Source organism: Lissotriton vulgaris, chromosome 7 (genome assembly GCF_964263255.1).
Source record: "Lissotriton vulgaris chromosome 7, aLisVul1.2, whole genome shotgun sequence".
In the NCBI taxonomy this organism is placed as follows: Eukaryota; Metazoa; Chordata; class Amphibia; order Caudata; family Salamandridae; genus Lissotriton; species Lissotriton vulgaris.
In genome coordinates this window covers 1,052,288,943-1,052,310,691 of record NC_141695.1, presented here as the reverse complement: position 1 = coordinate 1,052,310,691, position 21,749 = coordinate 1,052,288,943, and the positions used below count along the sequence as shown (strand labels likewise).

General features: G+C 44.9%; 1 protein-coding gene across 1 annotated transcript in view; it reads right to left on the bottom strand.

Moving 5' to 3' along the window:
- The window catches only part of TXNDC15 (thioredoxin domain containing 15), a 126,400-nt gene that overhangs the window by 29,448 nt on the left and 75,203 nt on the right, over window positions 1-21,749 (bottom strand). The window contains exon 3 of the mRNA XM_086931501.1: window positions 14,511-14,674. Within this exon, the coding sequence (XP_086787627.1) occupies window positions 14,511-14,674 (164 nt within the window). The remainder of the gene's footprint in view (window positions 1-14,510; window positions 14,675-21,749) is intronic.

Below are 21,749 nucleotides of genomic sequence, written 5' to 3'. Positions count from 1 at the left end.
TCATTGTATTGCTGGTACTACCTGATCAGGTGGGGATTATTCTTGGCAAATCTTCACCATGTACCATAAAGGATATTACATCTTATCAATGTTAGACTTATTTAAGGTAAAAATCGAAATGGGCATTGTTATTGCATACAATTTAGGCATTGTTATTGCATACAATTCGGGCAACTGACTCCCTTGCATCCAAGATCTAGGCAAGACAGCCGGATCTAGGTTTCAAAACCAAAATATCTATTTATATTTAGAAAAATTATAATACCCATGCTCCATATGTCTGTTATATCAGAACTGAACAGGCTAAACTACTTTCAGAGGCCTGAGCAACCAAGTATAAAAGATACTGACAATTTGAAAATTCTAAACCAGACAGATCGGTCTTCTGAAAAAGCAATTACATCAACAATAATTGAATCAGTCCATCAAGAGGCTCAAGCTTTCTTTCCATATACTTCCCAACACTAGTCACCTAACATTCAGTACTTATAACTGCTTATGGAATGCAGCAGGAATGGAGCAAAAAATAAAATTCAGTGGAGAAAATGTAATTTATATTAACACAAAGTGGTCCGCCTTCAAGAATCTGGGGAGCACTCAACATTTAACTTCCCTAACTTTAAAACATTTGAAAATAAGGAAGTCAAAAAATAAAATAACCAGGTAAGTGAATGTTCACAAAATTTAATAACTTATATATGAAAATCAGCCCAGTATCAAAACACAATAATTGTTATGGACGATGGAGAGAAAAAAAATTATTCATAGTTAACATCTATTTGATGATACTAAAAAAGGACATGTCTAAAATCAATCTTATTTTTGAGGACCTCGAACAGACTTTAGGAGCTAATGCAAATGCCACCACTATTTTAACTGGTGACTTCAACGGAAATCTTTTATTATCCACTGCATAACTCCTTCAGATGATTCACCGGAGGTGGCATATGACACTGTTTATATATTCTGCCTCTGTGATAGTTCAAATATTGTTAAACATGCACATTTCCATGGGTAACCTCCTGGAATCGACTCCTCTTGAGGATAGTCTACTCTCTGAACCACTCCCCGACAAGGCTATTTTCCTAACGTACTGCAAGCTGTGTAATAACCTACCTGACCCTTTCCTAGCTCTCCGCAGCCGGTGGCAAGCAGACATAGGTGACATTGACGACGATTGGCAAACTGCGTCAATGTCGCTGAGAGAGGCAGCCATTTCACTTCGCTTCCGGCTGATTCAATTAAAAGTTCTGCATAGAACGTACCTCACCGGCGTTACACTAGCTAAAATTGGGACGCGACTAGACGCATCTTGTCTGCGGGGGTGTCACCAGGAGGCAACCTTGTACCACACTATCTGGGATTGTCCATCCCTGCGTCCCCTATGGGAAGGGGCTACCACATACTTGCAAGACACTAGATAAACAGATTATCCTCACTCCATCATTGGGGCTCCTTAATATTTGGGAACCATCTGACCTCACTGAAGTGGAGCAGCAACTGGTTACCTTGGGTTATGTGTTGGTGAAGAGAGCCATTGCAATGAAGTGGAGGGTGGCGGGCCAGCCTTCGATAAACACATGGGCGGCTGAGTTAGATGAATGTATGGTGGCGGAAAAAGAAGTATTTAAAATCAGAGGATGCCCCAAGAAATGGGACAGGAAGTGGAGTGGGTGGAATGCATATTGTGGAAACCTAAGCGTCTCTCCGACTGTAGAATTGGAAATGGCTAAAGGGAAGCATCCTACACTTGACACAATAGAATGAATGTATAACTATGTTTAGTAATCTGTACCTGATGTTCTAAGATCGAACTATCTGTGATTTACACCTGTGATTGGAACTTTTTTAATAATAAAAAAAACAGTTGAAAAAATGCACATTTCATTTTTCTATCTTATCTGGAATATTCAGCACTCAATGGAAATGGAAACAGGGTTTTGATATAAATACATGCACAATTATAAACTTTTGTACACTGTTCCAACTTTCACTTCATAAAAACTTTGAAATAATCAGAGAACCAGAAAGTAATTATTCATACCTTTCTTTAAATAATAGAATTATCAGTTGGAACTGGGAAATTGATCTCAAATTATAACAAATGAGAGAACAGGACGTTATTATATCTTGTATTCTAAACGTCATAGCCAACTATGACTGGATGCTGGACTGGGAACCACCGCCGATTGTGACCTTCAATTTAATTTCCAACATATAACGCAATAATTATCTTTTCATAACTTATAATGAAGACCGTGAAAAGATTTGTCATTCAAAGACTCTTGTAAAAAGGCAGCATCGGAAAACCGTGCAACACATTTTAGAGGAACCTCAATCCGACAAGTAAGATTGAATAATTGAAATATAAACACAAGCCAACTATAAAGCAAATTAAGAAGACCCACTAAGAAAAAGCATAGATTAATCTTCATGAGGCAATAAAAACACGAATTTGCAAATTGTTTTGGTCTCCGATTGGGTCTAGTACGTCTGCGTAAAGGATTTCCAAAGATTATTTAATTTCAAATGATATATGGGAAGTGTACATAAAATAACTCTTTTCAAGTCAAATTTCCTCCCCATTCTTGATGGGTAGTTACTGTAACAACAGCTTTTCTATTACTTAAGGCTAAATTATTACCCTGATAAAAAAAAAGAGCTGAACATTGCAAACTGCCGGCTCTAACAGCCTGCTTACCGCTGCTGTACTGAGAAACGAAAATGATGGGTTGGGCCAATTTTTGTCAGCAAATCAAGGCCACTAAAAATTATGCAACAACCAAATATACGCCAGAACTGATATAAACCCTTCAACAAGAAACTTTTGCTGTTATGGTCATGACACTTAATCAACGTGATCATAGTTTTTTATTCTCTAGTAATTCGAACACTTTTCTTTCACTCTAAATGAGATACTGTCGAAAATATAAATCTTCATGAAAAGATGACATGAACATTTAAATGCATTTTTCAAGGAAAATATACAAAAAAAATCTTACAACACAAATGCCAAAGGAAGTTTTTTGACAAGACAAAAATGTAGCAACAGCATAAACAATACATAAATATGCCCCCCATTTAACAGAACCAACGAGCCTCAAGTGAGTGAACAAATAGTGTGGGCTCACTTTTAAACTGTAAACACCAGGTGTCTCTCTATTTTTTGTCATTGCAGTGTCCCATAGTTCGGTGTCCGGATGAAAACCCTCAAATAGAAATGGGTTTGAACCCTAGGTGCATTTTTGCGCACCAGCCCAGCTGACCAAACCACTCTGCACCCGAGCCACCTGGCCTCTGACGAACCGGCTGTGACCCCTTGCTCCAAACCTCCTTCTGACCTAAGACCCCGTTTCGGAGCCCTCAGACTTGTCCGCAAATCCCCCTGTGTAGTCTGTTTTTGGGCACCCATGCCCCCTTTACACCATAGCGATCCAGCTACCAGCCTCACCAGCAGACGGCAGAAGCGGGAGGAGACGTTTTTTTCAATAGAGATCGGCGAGGAAATGAGGGACTTATCATATCGCCCCAGATGCAGTACTGATTATCTTCAACTACTAGGAATACTGTTTACACAAAGTTCATCAATACGATCCTCTCAGGTAACACTTTATTATGTCATCTACGGCAACCGAGACCGAAGAAGACCTAGATACTACTATTAAACTTTGTATGCTGATTTTACAGAATCATTTCGATTTCACCTTTCGAGCCGTCCAACTTCTCCGAACAAATTGTATATTTTTGAGCCTTGAGAAAGTCAAGATTGTGACGAAACGCATGTGGACAGTTTTTTTATGCTCTTTACAACAAGGACTGGACTACTATCCCCATCATTGTAGAGATTTTATGATTGTGTTAACAACACATAAATGTTCAAGTCCTTTCAACTTTTTGTATTAAGTTTGGTACTTTGTTATTTATTAAATAAATCCATGATTGTTCAGATTAATGCACTTCCCATGTCACAAGGAATTTCCCTTCTTCGAGTTAGGCTGACAAATTACGGTCCTATTTAATCTGAAATATTGCGAGTGCCAGGGTTGCTTTGTTTGTAACATTTCACAAGTTACTGCTGTTTCTTGTGTTTTCTACACCTTAGGTAGTGGGGTGTTTTACCCTGAGTGGCACCAATTCTACTTTTTCATGTGAGGTTACAATCTATATTCACTCTGTAAGCCCGTACATACAGTAATTTTGAGGTGCGACCCTTGTATCCACCACTCCTCCTTTTGTTTTATGAGCCCCACCAGCACCCTGCTCCCAGTGGAACCCGGTAGGTTCCAGAAGAACTGCTGGTAGTACTTTGGACCTTGTGCATTGTGTGTAAAAGCACACAGGTTTGAACATTTTACTTACCGGTGATTGTTGATATCGAAAACAGTACTTACCTTTGAACGAAGTTCTTGGTTCTAAAACATATATGAAAAGAAGTGTTATTTTTCTATTTTGGATTTATTCCTTGAGTGTGTGTCTCATTTATTGCCTCTGTGAGTACAACAAAATGTTTTAGTACTATCCTCTGATAAGCCTAACTGCTCGCCCACACTACCACAAAAGAGAGCGTTCGTATTATCTACTTTTGCTTCTGTAAACCAATCAAGGACCCACTGGACTCTGCACAGTTTACTTTGTTCTAGCAAACTACATGGAGAGCCAGCTTCCTACAATATAATTTCTATGCATGCATCAAATTGCTCTGTGAGAGCTTTACTTTTTTTTTGATAATCAACTTTATTGGCATTTTGAGAACAAGAAAGAAAATTCATGGGCAGCGGCCCGACATTCAAAAGGGTGCAGTGGGAAAAAATCAGCAGCATACATAAAAGGGATTACAGAAACTCGGTCTGACATTACATGGACATGGTCTAGGTAAGTGACAAAGCATACCTCTGGGTTTACGGTGGCAGCAGATTGTACCATTCCCCCAAATCTTGGAGAACTGTGCTGGCGACCCCCGGGGTTCAAAGAGGGCCTCCTCTTGGGCCCCACACCAATCCACCAGCCCTTCACTGTGGGAGCGGACTCTCGCAGCCAGTGACGTGCTATGTCTCGCTTAGCGTGGCCACCGCCGTCCCCAGGAAGCGCTTATCCGATCTAGTACCATCTAGGCCATCAAAGATCCCCAGGAGCAGCCGAAGCGGGTCATGAAGGACCTCCCAGCCCAAGGCCTGTGAAAGCTCTCTCTCCACTCCCCTCCCCTCCAAAACCTCCTGAGCCCCGGGCATGTCCATACCATGTGAAAGAAATCGGCCGGGGATTGCACATACCTGGGGTCGTCTGGGGAGGTTCTCAAGTGGGCTCGATAAAGCCTCTCCGGGGTGAGGTAGGACGTGTGCAGGTAGTAGGTCTGTACCAATCGCAACTTGGAAGACGTAGTTAGGGTACGTGGGGCCATCAGGGCATCCCTCCAGTCGGCCTTCTCCAGGGGTCCCACCCATCCCTCCCATCGGGTACGCAGTTGGTCTACGGACGTGGGGCTATTGTTGACTAGGGCACGGTAGAGGCAGGATACTCCCTCCCCCCAACCCCCCCCCCCTCTCCCCCAGGTCCCCCATCATCACCTGGGCCTCTAGAGGGCTGAATTAGAGCTTTACTTTTGATGAATGCAATACTGCTCTGGAAATTTCAAGTACCAATTTTTGAAATGTTACTGGCCGTAACTGGGATGCAAGAGGTACATGCACGTTTAACATAAACTAGCTTTGCAATATATAAAGAGGTTCAAAGATATATTATTTAAACTGTAATAATAACTATTTAATACTTTTGCATTCATGAAGAGAAATTGAAAATTTAAGATCCATAAAGTTTACTTAGTTAAATTAGTCTTCCCATGGTCTGCGCAGCATACAGTTCATTTTAGGGCACAAACTACATTTCATCTATTTTGAGCCAGCCCTCTCCATAATAAGTAATCAAATACTACAAAAATCACACAATCCATCACAGTGAGATTTATTTTCCTTAAACTGGTAGTTGGATGCATAAAAGTCTAGACATTATTTTTCCCTAAAATTTACAAATGAGGCAAGTAGAGAACAAAATCTCAACAAAGAAATTAGAGTAACGTTGAAACTAAATAAGCAATGAGTATGGCACAGAAACCGGAAATGAAGCAGTAAGCTCTGCAAAGCACAGCAAGTCCAATACAAAAGTACAAAAGGTTTTAACCTTGCTAATGCGAAGGAAGTGATGCCCTCTAATTCCTCCCACTGCTATGCCTAACCTCCCCTATCCCTAAAGCCCCAACAGTCTCACTGCACAACCGTGGATGTGGACTGGAGAATTTGCCCCCAATCTGCAAAGTACATTGACAGACCAGGGATCTTGCAAAGACCACATTGACTTGGTATGGAACCAGTTTTCATCTGTTCCTCTCAAGGGCAATAGGCCCACCCATACAAGTGAGGTACTGTTTTTATCAAGTGTTGAAACACTAGATGGCCAGGAATATTGTGGATTCTCACACACAGATTACAGAACATTCCATCACAAAACCCTGGCCTCGTGTAGGTGTCGGGTTTTCAGAAAATGACCGGTTTAGGTAGGGTTCCCTTAATGGTGGCAAAGCCTGGGCAAAAACTTCACAACTACCCACAAATCTCCAAATGGGTAATTTTTCATGAAGAAAATTTGATGTCTTCATTTTATATTTTGGGGCTTTTCCAGTTGCAAGTGATAGGCCCCAGCCATGCAGTGATGTACCATTTTATTGGGGGATGTGTGAGAGTCCAGAATATTAGAACATTTGTTATTATGAACTGGAAATCCCTCCATCTTTGGCTTCTAAATACAAGCCAGTGTGCAAGAAAGAACAGAGTTTGAAAAATGCCCTCTGAAACACGAGAGCCCTTGAAGTCATTACAAATGCAGAGATGTACAAATGACCACTGTTCACAAAATCAGTATCATGGACACATTTAAAAAATAAATCATTTTCCTTCATACCAAGCTGCAACAGTATTTTTTGACGAGCGAACACTATACATCCCTACGACCAGAAGGTTCTGACAGCCATACCAATATTTTACTATGGTAAATGGGCCATTGGGGAAAAAAATTACAGATTACATTGTAAACCATTTGTATTTTCCCCCTATGTTTTACATTATTCTTTATGCCCACACTTAGTTTCCCTGGGTAAGCCAGGATCGATATACACAAACGACCCCTTTCTAAATTCAGAATTTTGCCTAGTTTTCTGAAATGTTTAGCTTGCCAGGTTCCCATGGGTTTGCTGACAGGTTTAAGTGTGAAGTACCTCAAACATCCAAAAAGTGCCTAGGGGGTCTCGGTCAGCCTAGATGGCCATGTGGACGTGATCCACGATGGCTCTGCTACCACCAATCGAAAAAAGAAGGAAAACGAACACCAAAGGCAAAACCCATCGCCGAAAACTACTTCATCTCACCCAGTGGTCCTTGCCTGTGCACATTTAGAGCCCTTGGCGGTGCAGTTGCGGCCCGATGGCGGTGGGTGGCAAGGGGCCTGGTGAGGTCAGGGCCTGGTGGACGGGGTCTTCCGTGGTCTGTCCAAAGGTCTCTGGGGCGCACGGTGGCGCGGAACGGAGCGCCACCGGATGCGGCGGCTGGGTGACAACTACCCCACTCACCGAGGACACTTGAGAAGACTCCCAACCCCCAAATAGTGATGGTGAGTGGGAGGCAAAGAACACGGGCCACGCCTGCATGCCATCCGCCTCTCACCTAAGACCAGTCTTTTTAATCATATAGCAGATACCAAACATGTGACCCATACAAGAAGCGAGGCCCTTACTATGGTTATCCCAAAAGAAGGAAAGGATCCACGTCACTGTGGGTCCTATCGCCCTATATCATTGCTTAATCTAGATGTGCAGTTATACTCCAAAATCTTGGCCTCGCATCTGGAAGACTGACTGCCTGGTCTGATCCACCTGGATCAATCCGTTTTTATTAAAGGTAGACAGACACACGATAATGTACGAAGAGTGATACATTTGATTGAGAAGGCTACCAAAAATCACATCCCTGCGGTTCTGGTCGGCTTAAACGCTAAGAAGTGATTTGATCAAGTGTGCTGGTTCATTCTGTTTCACACTCTTTATAGCATGAGTACTCAAAAACATTTTCCTGGGGCTGCAAAGTTTGGTCTATGGTGTGACCAAGGGTCGCATTGATGTCAGCAGAGGGTGTAAATTGGGTGTAGGGGAAGCAAAGCATGTATATCTAGTGGCTGTCTTTAACAATGAAGGTGTTCCTAAAGTTAAGGGCCTTGCTACTTCCTTTCCCTAACTGCAATTAACCTTTAAATAAATGATTGCTGTATATTTAGCATGTTTTTCTTAAATAAATGATTGCTGTATATTTAGCATGTTTTCCATGTTAGTACGGAGTACAGTAAATAGCAGCCCAGTGCTGCTGCTGCCCAGGGGCTGCATGTTAAGGTCAGGAGGGCCGCATGTGGCCCCTGGGCAGTACTTTGCGTGTCACTGCTTTATAGCAATGATACAGGCAAACTTTACCACGCCAAGGACTAAGATACTGATCAATGGGGTGGATTTGGATCCCTTTCTATTGGGCAGGGGGGGGTCGAGACAGGGATGCCCGCTTTCTTCACTTTTCTTTGCGCTCAGTATTGAACCCCTCACGGCAAAGATAAGAGAGACCCAACGATCAGTGGTATCAGTTTCGGAACAGAAGATCATAAGTTTCACTGTTTGCCGTTAACATCTTACTGACACTTACAGATCTACAATAATCTTTGATGACACTGCAAGAGGAACAGACAATTTGAAGAAGTGGCGGGCTTACGCATTAATCTACCCAAATCCTTTCTCCTTAACTTGACGCTGACCAACAAGGAGATGGGGGTGCTGGTAGCAGCAACCCCTTTCCAGTGGGCAAAGAAAGAACTCACATACCTGGGCATAACTCCCAAGATCTCGGGTCTGTTTGCGGCTAACTACCCGCCACTTCGCTGCCCATTAAAGACTGATCTTAAAAAAATGAGCCCCTATGTACATGTCATGGCTTGGTAGAATACACGCCATTAAGATAGTATTCCTACCAACATTTCTTCATCTCTTCCAGAGCTTACCTGTTGACTTAGAATGGGATTACGTACCTGGATTTCGCACTCTTTTCACAAAATATCTGGCAAAATAACAGAGCATGCCCAGCTTTTAACTTCCGAAGGACGAAGGAGGTCTGGCACTCCCTGACTTTGCTCTTTATTATAAAGTGGCCCAACTAAGAGTCTTTACGGAGTGGTCTCAGCGAGAGTCGGACTAACACTAGCTCCACATAGACAGGGCAACAACGGGAAGAGCCATATGGGATGTTCTCTGGAAACCGAAGCCAGCCCCACCCTCTTAATGCTTATACAAGGACCCCCTCGAGAACGACCTTAAAAACATGGGATGAGTTGATAAGATTGGATGCGTTGATGAAATTTCCCTCACCGTTTACTCCCATTAATTATAACCTGACAGTTTCACCAGCAATGCAACTAGGCCCATTTGACGTGTGGAGGGAGGGGGGGGGGGGGGGGGGGCTGCCTCACACCATCTGACGTCTTCCATAACTGGGATATATTGACTTTTATTTATTTATTTGAAGAGTTTTATATAGCGCTGGCTAGACCCAGAGGTATCAGAGCGCTTCACATGAGGAACACTGAGGTACAAGAAGTAGTTCGTTGGAGGGAGGGGGAGGAAGGACACACAGTGGGGAGACAAGGAGAACTGTGCCCAATGTCCGGCTAGGTAGGTGACGGCCGAGGGGGAAGACCAGGGCCAATCTCCTCTATTGATGTCTAGCAGCTCCACCGGGCATCAGCCATGTTGCTCAGGTCTCCGAGGTCAGGGATAACAAGAATAACAGTTTTGCATAGTTACATTTAGTTACAGTTGCATAGAGACACATATATGGACAAGTCCCCAATGGAGGATGGATAAAAATGGGGAGGGGAGTAGAAACAGGGGGATGGGAAGCGGATCAGTTCTGATAGACCAGCAGGGGAAAACCGGTACCTAATGGGAGCCCAAATAGATTAGAGTAAGCTGACCCAAACCCAGGTGGGGTCACATAGTCACCAAGTCCAGTGCCAAATTCAATCACTGCGTTGGGTGTGATCGGTAATTTGGGGGACCTCAAGGTGGGGGTGAAAATAATGGAGCCTCATTAGTGTCCATAAATGTCTGGTGGGGAGCGAGCATCCCAGAGGCAATGGACAGGCAGGCGACCAGAGGCGTGGACCGGCAGCAAGCAGTGATCCAGGAATCGGTCGAGGCCAACAAGATGGTGGGCACAGAGTAAGAGTCACAGCAACCTTGGCACAAAATGGCGGCCCCCAGATCAACAGAAAAAGCAAGCCAAAGAATAACTCCAAACTGTTCCACAACCAAGCACACCCTGTGTAGTCTATTATGAGCACCATCTTCACCACCACGTTCATGTGGCCCCTAGGAACGGAGTTGGTGTCCTCTCCCCACCAGGCCGTACACACAGCCATCACCCACGTGGGGGAGGCAGTCTTCAGCGCCCACAAGCTCAGTCAGCTGTTCCACTTCACATAGCAGCCCAAACAGCAATCCCCCGGCAGCACGTCCAGAGGGCCACAAGTACCGCTCGGTCCCTCCTCACCTTCCCAGCAGCTCCAACACGGTCACCACACTCCACAAAACACAGCAGGCGAAGGCCCCCAGTCAGTGCCAGCTCTTCGCAGAGTACGACCGCCTCAGCCCCAGCTCCTCTAGTGGCCGCAGCGGTCGCTACGCCCACAGCCAGGATCACACGCACAACTCCGATCAGGAGGAAGGGGAGGGCTCCCCACTCACCTCTGCTTTCATGAACGGGTCCGGCAGCTCCGCTGTGGCTCCTTTTTGGGACCGTGCCGTCTGCCCCTGCCCCCAGCCGGGGACCGCCTGTGCCTTCACAGGTCCCCCAGCAGCCTTGCTGACTATGCCAGCTGCCATCTTGCAGCTGCGAAGCGCCCTCAGGACTCCGGCGCCGGTCACAATCTACAAGCCCAGGTGGGCTGCCCGCACATCGCTCCTGGGACCAGGACCATTACAGCAGTGCTCTCAGTCCAATTCCGCTGTATATACCCAAGGATGGGCCGCTGTGGATGGGATTGTAAGCGAATAAGCAGACTCGATGGCAGAGCCATTTCAGCAAGCAGCTTGTGTCCAGCGCTCCGACCCCTGCGGGCAGAGTTGGCGCTAAAACTGCAAACAGACGGAGGGACGACCCTGGGAACCAGACATGGAGGGGTCTATTAAACCAGAGAGCTTTTGAACACTGTCTGCGAGACTTGCACCTTCGAACACCGAATACTTTCACTACCTTCAGCTACGTCACTGGGTCCTACAGCTTGAGATTCTGGAAGCAGCGACCAGGGAGCTTACACCACTAGAAAGCTTTGAGAAGGGGGCCGGGACTATTAGGGGCACCATTTCCTTTCTATATTCTCTCCTGTTGCACACTTCCGACGACCACATCACCTTCAGTTCTGGGAGCGCACACCGGGGCACGACATTTTAGACACCCAATGGAAGGTACTCTGGAAAGACCTAGCGCGGCACAACCACTCTCTAGGGCTTCATGAAGATCACTATAAGATATTTTACAATTGGTAACTATAACCCACAAAACTGAGAAAGATCTGTAACACATCTGACTTCTGTTGAGGGGTTGTGATCTACTCTGCGATTTTCGTCATATCTGGTGGGACTGCCCGACAATCTGCCCCTTCTGGACCAAAATCTTAGCCCAAATCAAAGATATGTTAGGATATCCTATCCCAGACACCTCCTGGGCTTACGGGATAACTACCTGAAATATTAAACAAAAACAGAACAAGCAATAACGTTGCTTTGCTTGGGAGTAGCGAAGACAGCAATTGCAGCAGCTTGAAAAAAGAGGGACGCACGACCGTGACACAATGGCATGCACGCCTATGAAAAGCAGTTATAATGGAAAGTGACATTTTTAGAGGAGGACTTTAATCAATCAATCAGGGATTTATAGAGCACACTACTCCCCCTCAAGGGTCTCAAGGCGCTGGGGGGAGGGGTTTGGGCAGCTCTGAGGTCATCCAAAGAGCCAGTTCTTGAGGACCATCCTGAATGCTTGCAATGTGTGGCTTCATCTGATGCTGAGGGGGTGTTTGTTCCATGTCTTGGCAGCGATGTAGGAGAAGGATCTGCCTCCCTTTCTGGCTCTGTGGATGCAGGGGGATTTCGGCCAGGGCCAGGTCAGCGGAGCAGAGGTTTCTCTTGAGGGCATGGAAGGAAATTCTTTCATTGAGGCATTGGGGTCCGGTGTTGTGGAGTGCTTTGCAGGCCTGTGTGAGCAGCTTGGAAGTCACTCTTTTTTCGACGGGGAGCCAGTGGAGGTCTCAGAGGTGCTGGGTGATGTGGTCTTGTCGACGGGGGAGGACAACGACTCTGGCTGCAGTGTTCTGGAGGTTGTCTAGGAGGGCGGTGGAGTTCGGGTCGCAGGGGTTGTCAAGGTGGAAATTCAGGTCTCCGAGCAGTATGCAGTCTGGAGGAGAGGGCGTGGGCCGCGATGTAGTCTGCGATGGTGTTGGTGAAAGGGGTGCGGGGTCCCGGAGGTTGGCGAGAGTTTCCCGGAGGTTGGCGAGAGTTCCCCGTAGAGTCGTTCTGGGATTGACCTGGATCTGAAAGTGGATGTGTTCCATAGGGGGTGAAGAGTCGTTCGAGATGGAGGTTGTTAGTCCGAGGGAGCTTTTCTGGTCGATGGCAAGGCCTCCTCCAGGGTGGTTGGGGTGGCCTTTCCTCTGGATATTGTACTCATCTGGGATGGTGGTTGCGATGTCGGGTGTGGAGCTGGCATTGGTCCAGGTCTCTGTGAGGAAGGCAACGTCGGGCAAAAGGGTGTTGAGGAGGTCCCAGATTTCTACTGCGTGTCTGTGTAGGAAGTGTACGTTGAGGAGGATGCAGCTCCGGGGTTTGGGTGCGCTGGCATCCAGTGGGTTGGCGGTAGCGGTCAGGGTCCAGAGGTGGGTGAAGGTGCGGCGGCAGTGTCGACAGGAGAACGGGCCTTGGGTAGTGCTCTGCATCGAGAGTTGGCAGCAGTAGTTGCATCCAGGGTTGAGTGCGTGGAGGGTGCCTGAGTCATAGTGGCGGTTGTGGCAGAGGACCACGGTCCCTGGCACTGGTCGTGGACGGGCACAGACGGGCTTGCCTTTGGTGCACCAGCAGCGCGCCCGATGCGTGCGCCCACCATTAAGAAGGGGTCGGGGAGGGAGAGCAGCTGGGAGGCAGGAGTGGGAACACACAGGGAGGAGGGCCGCGGAGCACCAGTGGCAGGAAAAAAGGCAGAATAGGGCAAAGACACAAAATAAGCAAAAAGAAAATATCGGCAAAAAAGGCAAAGACAGAGAGAATCAGAACAGAGAAAGACAGAACAGCAGCTGACAGAAAAGGCAGACAGAGCAGACCAGCAGAAGAGCACGCTCTTCCACTGGACCACCAAGGATGAGGCGCAGGCAGGAGCCTGAGGTGGAGGAGGGCCTCGAACACCACCTACCTGAGTCACCAGAAGTCGCTGGGGGCAGCGCCTTAAGGAGGGAGCTGCACGAAGGGAGAGCAGTTACCCTGACCAGGAGGTCAGATCTTGCTCCCCCTACTTTAAAAACTTTGATAACGCTTGGGGCCCTTTGATCAGTTACCTCTCTAGAGGTCTTCTACTAGTGGCCTGATCATCACGGGTGAGAGCGCTACAGCTCTTCCAGTTCTAAACAGTGAGATCCTACCCACTAGAGTACTGACTCCAAGATTTATACTTACCTCCACATCACCCGAGTCTTCTGCTAGGCCTTCTTTCTCTTTTCAGTTTTAAGTTGTTATTTCCTGTTTTTTTCCCTTTTTCTTTTTCAGTTCAAGAGGGAGGAGGGAGGGACATAAGTTGGGACAATGTTTACTTATTAACCCTGGCAATGCTTACTGAGAATCGATAGGAGGGGGTACCATGAATAACTGAAAATTCTGTGTATTGATATAGATAGTGGAAAGCTATAATGGGATTCCTTTATTAAATTTATTGCCATGTTATATACCGGAAAATCAATAAAAACATGTTTGACAAAAAAAAGTGCTCAGCACTTGGGATGAGGGGAGGGGTAGTGGGTTGGCTCAGTAGCTAAGTAGTTAAGATGTATGTGAACAGAATGAAATAAATTACAAAGAAATCTACAACATGGCCCCATCTGACAAGAAAATAGGACCACAATTTAGCTTCATCACATTTGTTGTGATTGCTTCTCTAATTTCGGTAGATGGGGGGGGGGGGGCTGGCCTCTTCTGCCACCTCCATCTCCAAAGTTCCCCAAGGCGTTTGTGAGAATCTATTAGAGATAATGGTTTTTTTAGTTAGGGTGCAGAGACGTTCACCTAATGATATGTTTTGACACCTAAAAAGAGACTTTAATCATAAAAACAATAGGTTATGATTCAATAACATCCAAACATTTTCCAATACTCTACGTTCATTGAGAAATACCTGCTATGCTGAGAGGCATCGAGCGCCAAGAAATGGAGGGTAGGAAAAGCACGTGGCAGAGAATTAAAATGAGGAGCCAGTCTCGCTGAAAAATGACACCATGGTGTATAAAACAAGACCAGAGTACATTCACTGTTGTTCGAGTTCAAAAACTCCATCAAGTCCTGCAAAAAAAATAATAATAAAAACTCAATCCGATGTGCCTATAAAATGGACCATGCCAAAAACACACAATTTCAGACAAAATTACCAAAAGTATTATCAGGTGAAACACTCAACATTATCATTCCTAAGCGCTCTGGAGCACAATCATCAAAAAGATGCATCATTCATATCTTCTGTTCAGAGGTCTTATCCCCAGACCATTCTGCAGTAGATGGCTAAATGTACCAGGAAGTTTTTGGTGGTTAGTAAATAACTCAACAGGAAAATGCAATGGTCTCCCTTTGGCATCACAGAAGCGGCCTAAATGACCTACTGCTAATTAGGTATGCTACCAGTACATCCGAGGCATTATTTTGAGAGTTGTTACATTGCAGGCAAGTACATCTGGAGTATTTACCTCGGATCCATGTTTAGGTTTTTACTTCGCAGCTCTTCATTGAGCAGGTAAGTGCATACAGTGTGAGTGAGTGTGGGTGTCCGTGTGTAAAAATAATGTACTATGGTATTAAATTAAAAGTAATTAAAATAATGATATGCCCATTTAAATTAATATTAAGTTATTTATTGCCAACATTAATCAGTAAAAAATTACTTTAACATTAGATTTAAATTATAAAGTTGAAGTGATTTTCTTTTAATTTAATTTACAAAACAAATAAATAATAAGCAATTCATTTTAAAGGTACTGTACAGTGTTAGGTTTTTAAGCCTCAGAGAAGGGTAGCCTATGTAGGCAGTAAGGAGTTTTTTAGTTTGAAGATAGGTCTTGTGTAGAGCTAGTAAGAGTATTTAAAATGTATAGGTAGTGGTAGTCTAGAATTAATATGTGAACACAAGTATAACAAAATGATCTTATCAATTAGGAAGTAATTAAAATGTTAAGATTCAAATTATATTTAACAATTTAATGTAGAAAAAAAAATGTTGGCATCATATTTATGTATATTAATATATTTAAATATATATATATAGCATACATATAAGTGCAAGTTACATAAAATATATATATATATATATTATATATACATACATACATATATATACACACATACACACACACACACACACAATATATGTATATATACATACAAACACACACACACATTTAATATTAAGATAAATAAATAAAATGAGATGGGATTAAAAGTAATACTTACCAACAAAGTAAAGAGCTACAGATGTAAAGGAATGCGATCTAAAGGTACTCCTGATGCAATGACAAACTTGGGCTGTTAAGACTCCCATGTAATAATGATCTATTTAACAACTGAAATTCGTTAATTACTCTGGACACCGTCCTTTACATTGTAATTTATAGTTTGTCAGTGCCATTACAGACCTGGGACCAACAAAATGCTTAACAACATCCGTCAGGTCCCAAAAGAGATTGTACAGCCCAAACTGCTAAACACAGGAGCAGGAAACCACACAAATCTTGGATTGGGTTGTACTAGCCCTTACAGGTAGGAGGTGGGGGGGGGGGGGGAAATAACTACTGAATTATAAAATGTCAGTGGTCAAGATTAACTCTAGCGTTTCCATGCATACATTTTATTTTTCACAATATGCACTCAGCCAATTGTGTGTAAACTTGCACTTTTCTACCAGTAAAGAAATGCTAGTTGCAACAACTTTAATTCAATTGAATAATTCAATTGAATAAAAACAGCTCCTAAATAGTTTTGTCCCTTAAACCCCAATATTCAAGAAATCAGCGAGTTAAGGCCTAAGAAGTTACTGGAAAACAAAATATTATGTAATGACCATAAATTAAGGACTTTCATTTTTTTTTTTAAACACATCTTACACAAAGCATAACGTATTATTCCCAACAAATGTAAATTTACTTAAGGGATTAAGAAAAGTCATTTAAACATGAAATCTTTGTAATTCCATTTGAATCAGAGATAGGATTTGCCTAATAGATAAAAATATGTTAAAATGATAACATAAGTTATACAGGTTCTGCATTTCAGTGGCATAAATGGTCCTTCACCAATATGATTTAGTTTGCTGAGACCTGAAGACCCCCTGCATGGTAAAAGGGTTTTCAATCCTGGCTTGAGTGTCCAACTGTTGTTTCAACTGATATTGTAACTAGTGTGCCCTAATAGCTGGCATGGGACTCCTCTCCATGCCCTGGTTGAGACACAAAGTGATGGTGGGAGCAAACTGCGTTTTTGTGAATCCTTATAACCAGACCTTTTATCTATGTCAGTATACAGTGTAGTCTACTGTCCCCAAATGTGTGAAGTTCTGCATTAGAACTACTAAGGGGCCTACTGGCCCCTTACATGCCTACTAGAGCCCTGCGTTCCCAAGGCCCTGGACTGGTGAAAGTCCCAGTTATAATAAGAACGAGAATGGGAGGCGGTTCTTTCCGCTACTTGGCCGCCAAGCAATGGAACGCCTTTCCCCTTGACCTCCATATGGAACAGTCAGAGAACATCTTTAGAAAAAAAGTGAAAACTTGGCTTTTCCAGGATTAAAACACTATTTCCCATGAGCTTCACTGGACCATTCTTCGATTCCTCTCTGTAGCTCTTTCTGACCGCAGCGCGGGGGCACACTCGTCAGTGTAACCAGGCGATCTACAAACTCTCTTTAATTAATTAATTAGATTAAACTCCAGACCTGTGTGCTAACATTGCATGTGTATGTGCAGTGAAGGTGTAGCACATGTGATAGTAGGAGTTTGAGTACTGGGACGACTTATCTAAAAACTTTGCCTGTTCCCCTTGGGTGGGGAGCTCAAAATGAGCACTTGGAGGTACATTCCCCCAAGGGGAAATCCTGAAAAATCCGGCAAACATTTTGACAAGGATGAATATTGAAGTCAACCATTGCCACTATTGGAGTAAAAGAGATATGACATGAGCCCATCTCTGGGGATCAGGTTTAGAATTTCTCAGTCACCACAGAGACAATAACATCGGAGTAGGTAGATTGGTTGTTTGAGTTATAGATGTTGAAGACCAAAAGATTTGTTTTGCCAGGAAAAGTAAGAAAAACCGCTCCAAATTTGGAAGAGTTTGTCTCCATGTCTTCCATTAGACAATTCAGAGTCAGTGATATTAAAATGCACACCACACCCCTTGGCCCGCCCAGAGGATTCTGGTATAGCCGGGCTAAAAAAAGTAAAGTGAACAAAGCCATCTAGGCATCTAGGAAGGATGTGTTTCTGATTGACCAGGGTTCTTTAAAGTCCAGCATGTTATATTGCATGATAAAATCTAGCCAATTCTGATCACTGACCTTCTCCTCAAGCCCAACAACATTCCATGACAAAAACTAATCTGATTGACAGCATCAGCCACTGCAAAGGGAGAATCAACTCCCTTACCCAGCAAGACATTTGCAACATTGCAACTAATAGAGGGTAATCAATCTTCCTCCTCAAGAGAGATGGGGAGTAACAGTTGCCTTAAGAGGCCTAGTATGGGGACCATCATGCATGTGACTCAGCAAAGAGGAGTCACATGCATCGCCACGACATCGCCAGTCCCCAGTCCCCCTGGTTCATCCAAACCCCATTTGCTCATACGGTATGACCGTGAGGAACTCGTTGCCATGAACCTTAGCCAAAGATGCTCTAATACTACTGGCACCCTGGGCCACTCGCAACTTTATTGCAATCGTTGCCATTTTTCCACCAGCATGCCTACCCGCGTGTGGGGATGCCGTGCCAGTACCACAACTACAACCCCGCCTCTGACGATACTACAGCTCAATGTCAGATCCCTCTCTAAACACCATCTAGAGGTAAACTCACTCTTACTGGATGAAAATCCAGACATCCTCTTTCTCTGCGAAACATGGCTACGAGACGGCGTCTCTACCATCCCTAACCTTACGCTCCCAGATGAGTTTCACCTGGCCACTATAAACCGTGAAACTCGAGGTGGCGGTATCGCGGTCATTTATAAAAAAAACCTTACCTGCTCCTTTACTAAAGAATCTCTCCCTGACTGTGAAAGCGCCCAATTTAAAATTAGCATTAGCCCTCAGTTTACGATATCTGGCCTATACATATATCGCCCACCAGGCCCAGCCGCTAGGTTCATTGACGCCCTCCTCGAAATATCCACGGCGCTCACCACCAAATCCGCCAATTTCACGATTCTAGGTGACCTTAACCTACATTTTGATCTAATCAATGACCACACAATTGCTAATCTTCTCACAGATCTTTCGGCACTGCAGCTTAACTCTCTTATCCATGCTCCTACCCATACAGCCGGCCATACCCTAGATCCAGTTTTTACCAACATCCAAGAGGCAGCTACAGAGATCCCCATCCCTATGGGATGGACGGACCACTACCTCATTAAACTAATGGTCCCAGCACCCAAACGTCAGTATAAAACTGAATCCAATTGTCGCTTAAAAAGACCTTGGCACAAACTCTCCACCCCCACTCTTCATGAGACCCTTGGAGAATTCCACTGCGAAGCCAATCAAGAGATAGATACGACTTATACCTCGTTCACTACCTGGATTACCAATGGGCTTGACACTCTCATTCCAGCCAAGCTAACTAAAGGGCGTATCACACCTTCTAATCCGTGGTACGATGATACCCTTAAAGCAATGCGCAAGGACTGTAAAAGAGCTGAGCGTCAATGGAGGAAAAACTTTGACGATCAGGACAAGGCTAACTACTTATTCAAGCTTAAAGCCTACCACAAAGCCATTAGCACTACCCGCGCAACTTTTTATGCTGATAAAATTAGGTCCAACCCGAACCCTTCTAAAGTAATCTTTAAACTGGTCAAAGAACTACAAAACCCTCGGTCGCCCTCTCCCAAAATTTCTTCTAATGAACAATGCGAGCAGCTGGCCACATACTTCGTTGAAAAGGTCCAAAAAATCTATGCTACCTTTCTACAGAACCCTCCACACGCTGGGGAATTTAAGACATCAGCCCCCATCAGCACCCCTCTTACCCAAATCCCTGCCATCACTGCTGCTGATTTGACCAAACTCTGCAAGAAAGTGAAATCTGGCTCTCCGGCTGACCCTATGAGCCCCTCTCACTTCCTGGATTCGATTGACTTCTTCCTACCCCCCATGCTTGACATCCTCAATCTCTCCTTCACTTCCGCTTCTGTACCCACAGCCTGGAAGCAAGCGTGGGTATCACCGATAATCAAAAAACCTACCCTGGACCCTTCTAAACCGGAAAATTTCCGGCCAATATCTCTCCTTCCCTGGATATCTAAAATAGCAGAAGCCCATGTCAATGGCATCCTTTCTAAACATGTGGATCTTAACCTAATCCTGGATCCATCTCAAAATGGCTTCCGAGCGGGCCATAGCACCGAATCTGCCCTATTGGCCACCACCGAACATCTCCGGACGATTTTAGATTCCGGTCAAAGTGCTGCGCTGATCCTCTTAGATCTCAGCGCAGCCTTTGACACGGTATCCCACGACATCCTTCTGAAACGTCTGGAGATGGCCGGTGTGACTGGCCTTGCTCTTGCATGGTTCCAATCCTTTCTTAAGGACAGATCCTTCAAGGTATCAGCCCCCCCATTTCTCTCTAAATCTCATCCCATTGCACAAGGAGTCCCGCAGGGCTCAGCGTTGAGCCCATCCCTCTTTAACTTATATGTCCAGCCGCTTGCGGATGTGGCCAAAGAGTGGGGGCTCACGCTGGTATCATACGCTGACGACACCCAGTTGGTCGTCACCCTCACTGAAAGCCCGTCCATCGCGGCTTCCAAGTTCAGAGAGGGCATGGCTGCGGTGGCACAATGGATGACGGATAACTACCTCCAACTTAATGCCGGGAAAACCGAGGTGCTCCTCCTTGGCCGAAACACCAGCCTATGGAATGAGCACTGGTGGCCGTCAACCCTCGGTGCCACCCCACTCCCTAAAAACTGCGTAAAAAACCTGGGAGTCTGGATGGATGCTAACCTTAGTTTCCAGTCACACACCAAAAAGGTGGCAGCCACCTGTATAGGTCTCCTCAGGAACCTCAGGCCTATACTCGGATTCTTTGACGCAAAGACTCGCCAGCTAATTGTCCAGGCAACCATCCTGTCACGCCTGGACTATGCGAATGTCCTTCTCCTGGGAGCAAACAAAGCAGAAACGGCCAGGTTCCAACGAATCCAGAATGCGGCAGCTAGAACGCTGGTCGGTCTCCCACGCAGGAGCTCAGCCAGAGCCACCATCCGCAAACTCCACTGGCTGCCCGTGGAGCACAGAGTTAAATTTAAAGCCCTCATCACGATCTTTAAAATTGTTAAACAGGGAAACCCCCCTCTGCTACGAAACCTGGCCCGACCCTATGTCCCTGCTCGTGAACTTCGCTCCTCCAACCAACTTCTCCTGAAAGTACCCAGAACCAAGCTCTGTCGCACTGGAGGTCGCTCCTTTAGCGTCCTCGGACCCAAACTATGGAACGATCTTCCGCTTGGCATACGTTCCATAGACTGCCTCCCAGTCTTCCGTAAGGCTATCAAAACCCTCCTCTTCCCTGCTCTCTAAGGCTTTTCTTTATCCTGCCAGTAGGTGTGTGTTTGTTCTTCTCAGCGCCGGGACGCCCCATTGCTGGGGTAGCTGTTGCGCTTCACCAAACCTAGAAATTAGAAATAAATTAGAAATATGCCTAGAAGTACTCAAATTATGCACATTGCCCAGTTTATAAAAATAACCCAGTGGTCGCACCTTGATGCTCACAGTTGGATCAACCTTTCCCTCAAAAGAGACAAGAGTTCTACCCGCAGCCCGACTATTGCTAAAATGAATCACTATGCAATCACCATAAAAAGTTTTGAGGCCATGCTTCACCTATCCTACTCGGCTTACCATTATGATTTTGATTTGGGTAACAATGCTCACATTAGCCCCATGCCCTTCTTGTTTTTAAACGGAGAATCATTTTTGCCTGCATTTGACTTAAGTGGAAGCACATTTACCCAAACAACCACATGCAATCACATGGAAGATTCAGTTGTTCAGTGTTCGACAAGTGTGTACAAGATGACCCCCTTGAGGGCACTGAGTGACTCTTGCTTAAAATATGTGGGGCACAGGTATGCCGCGGCAAATCCAGAGCAG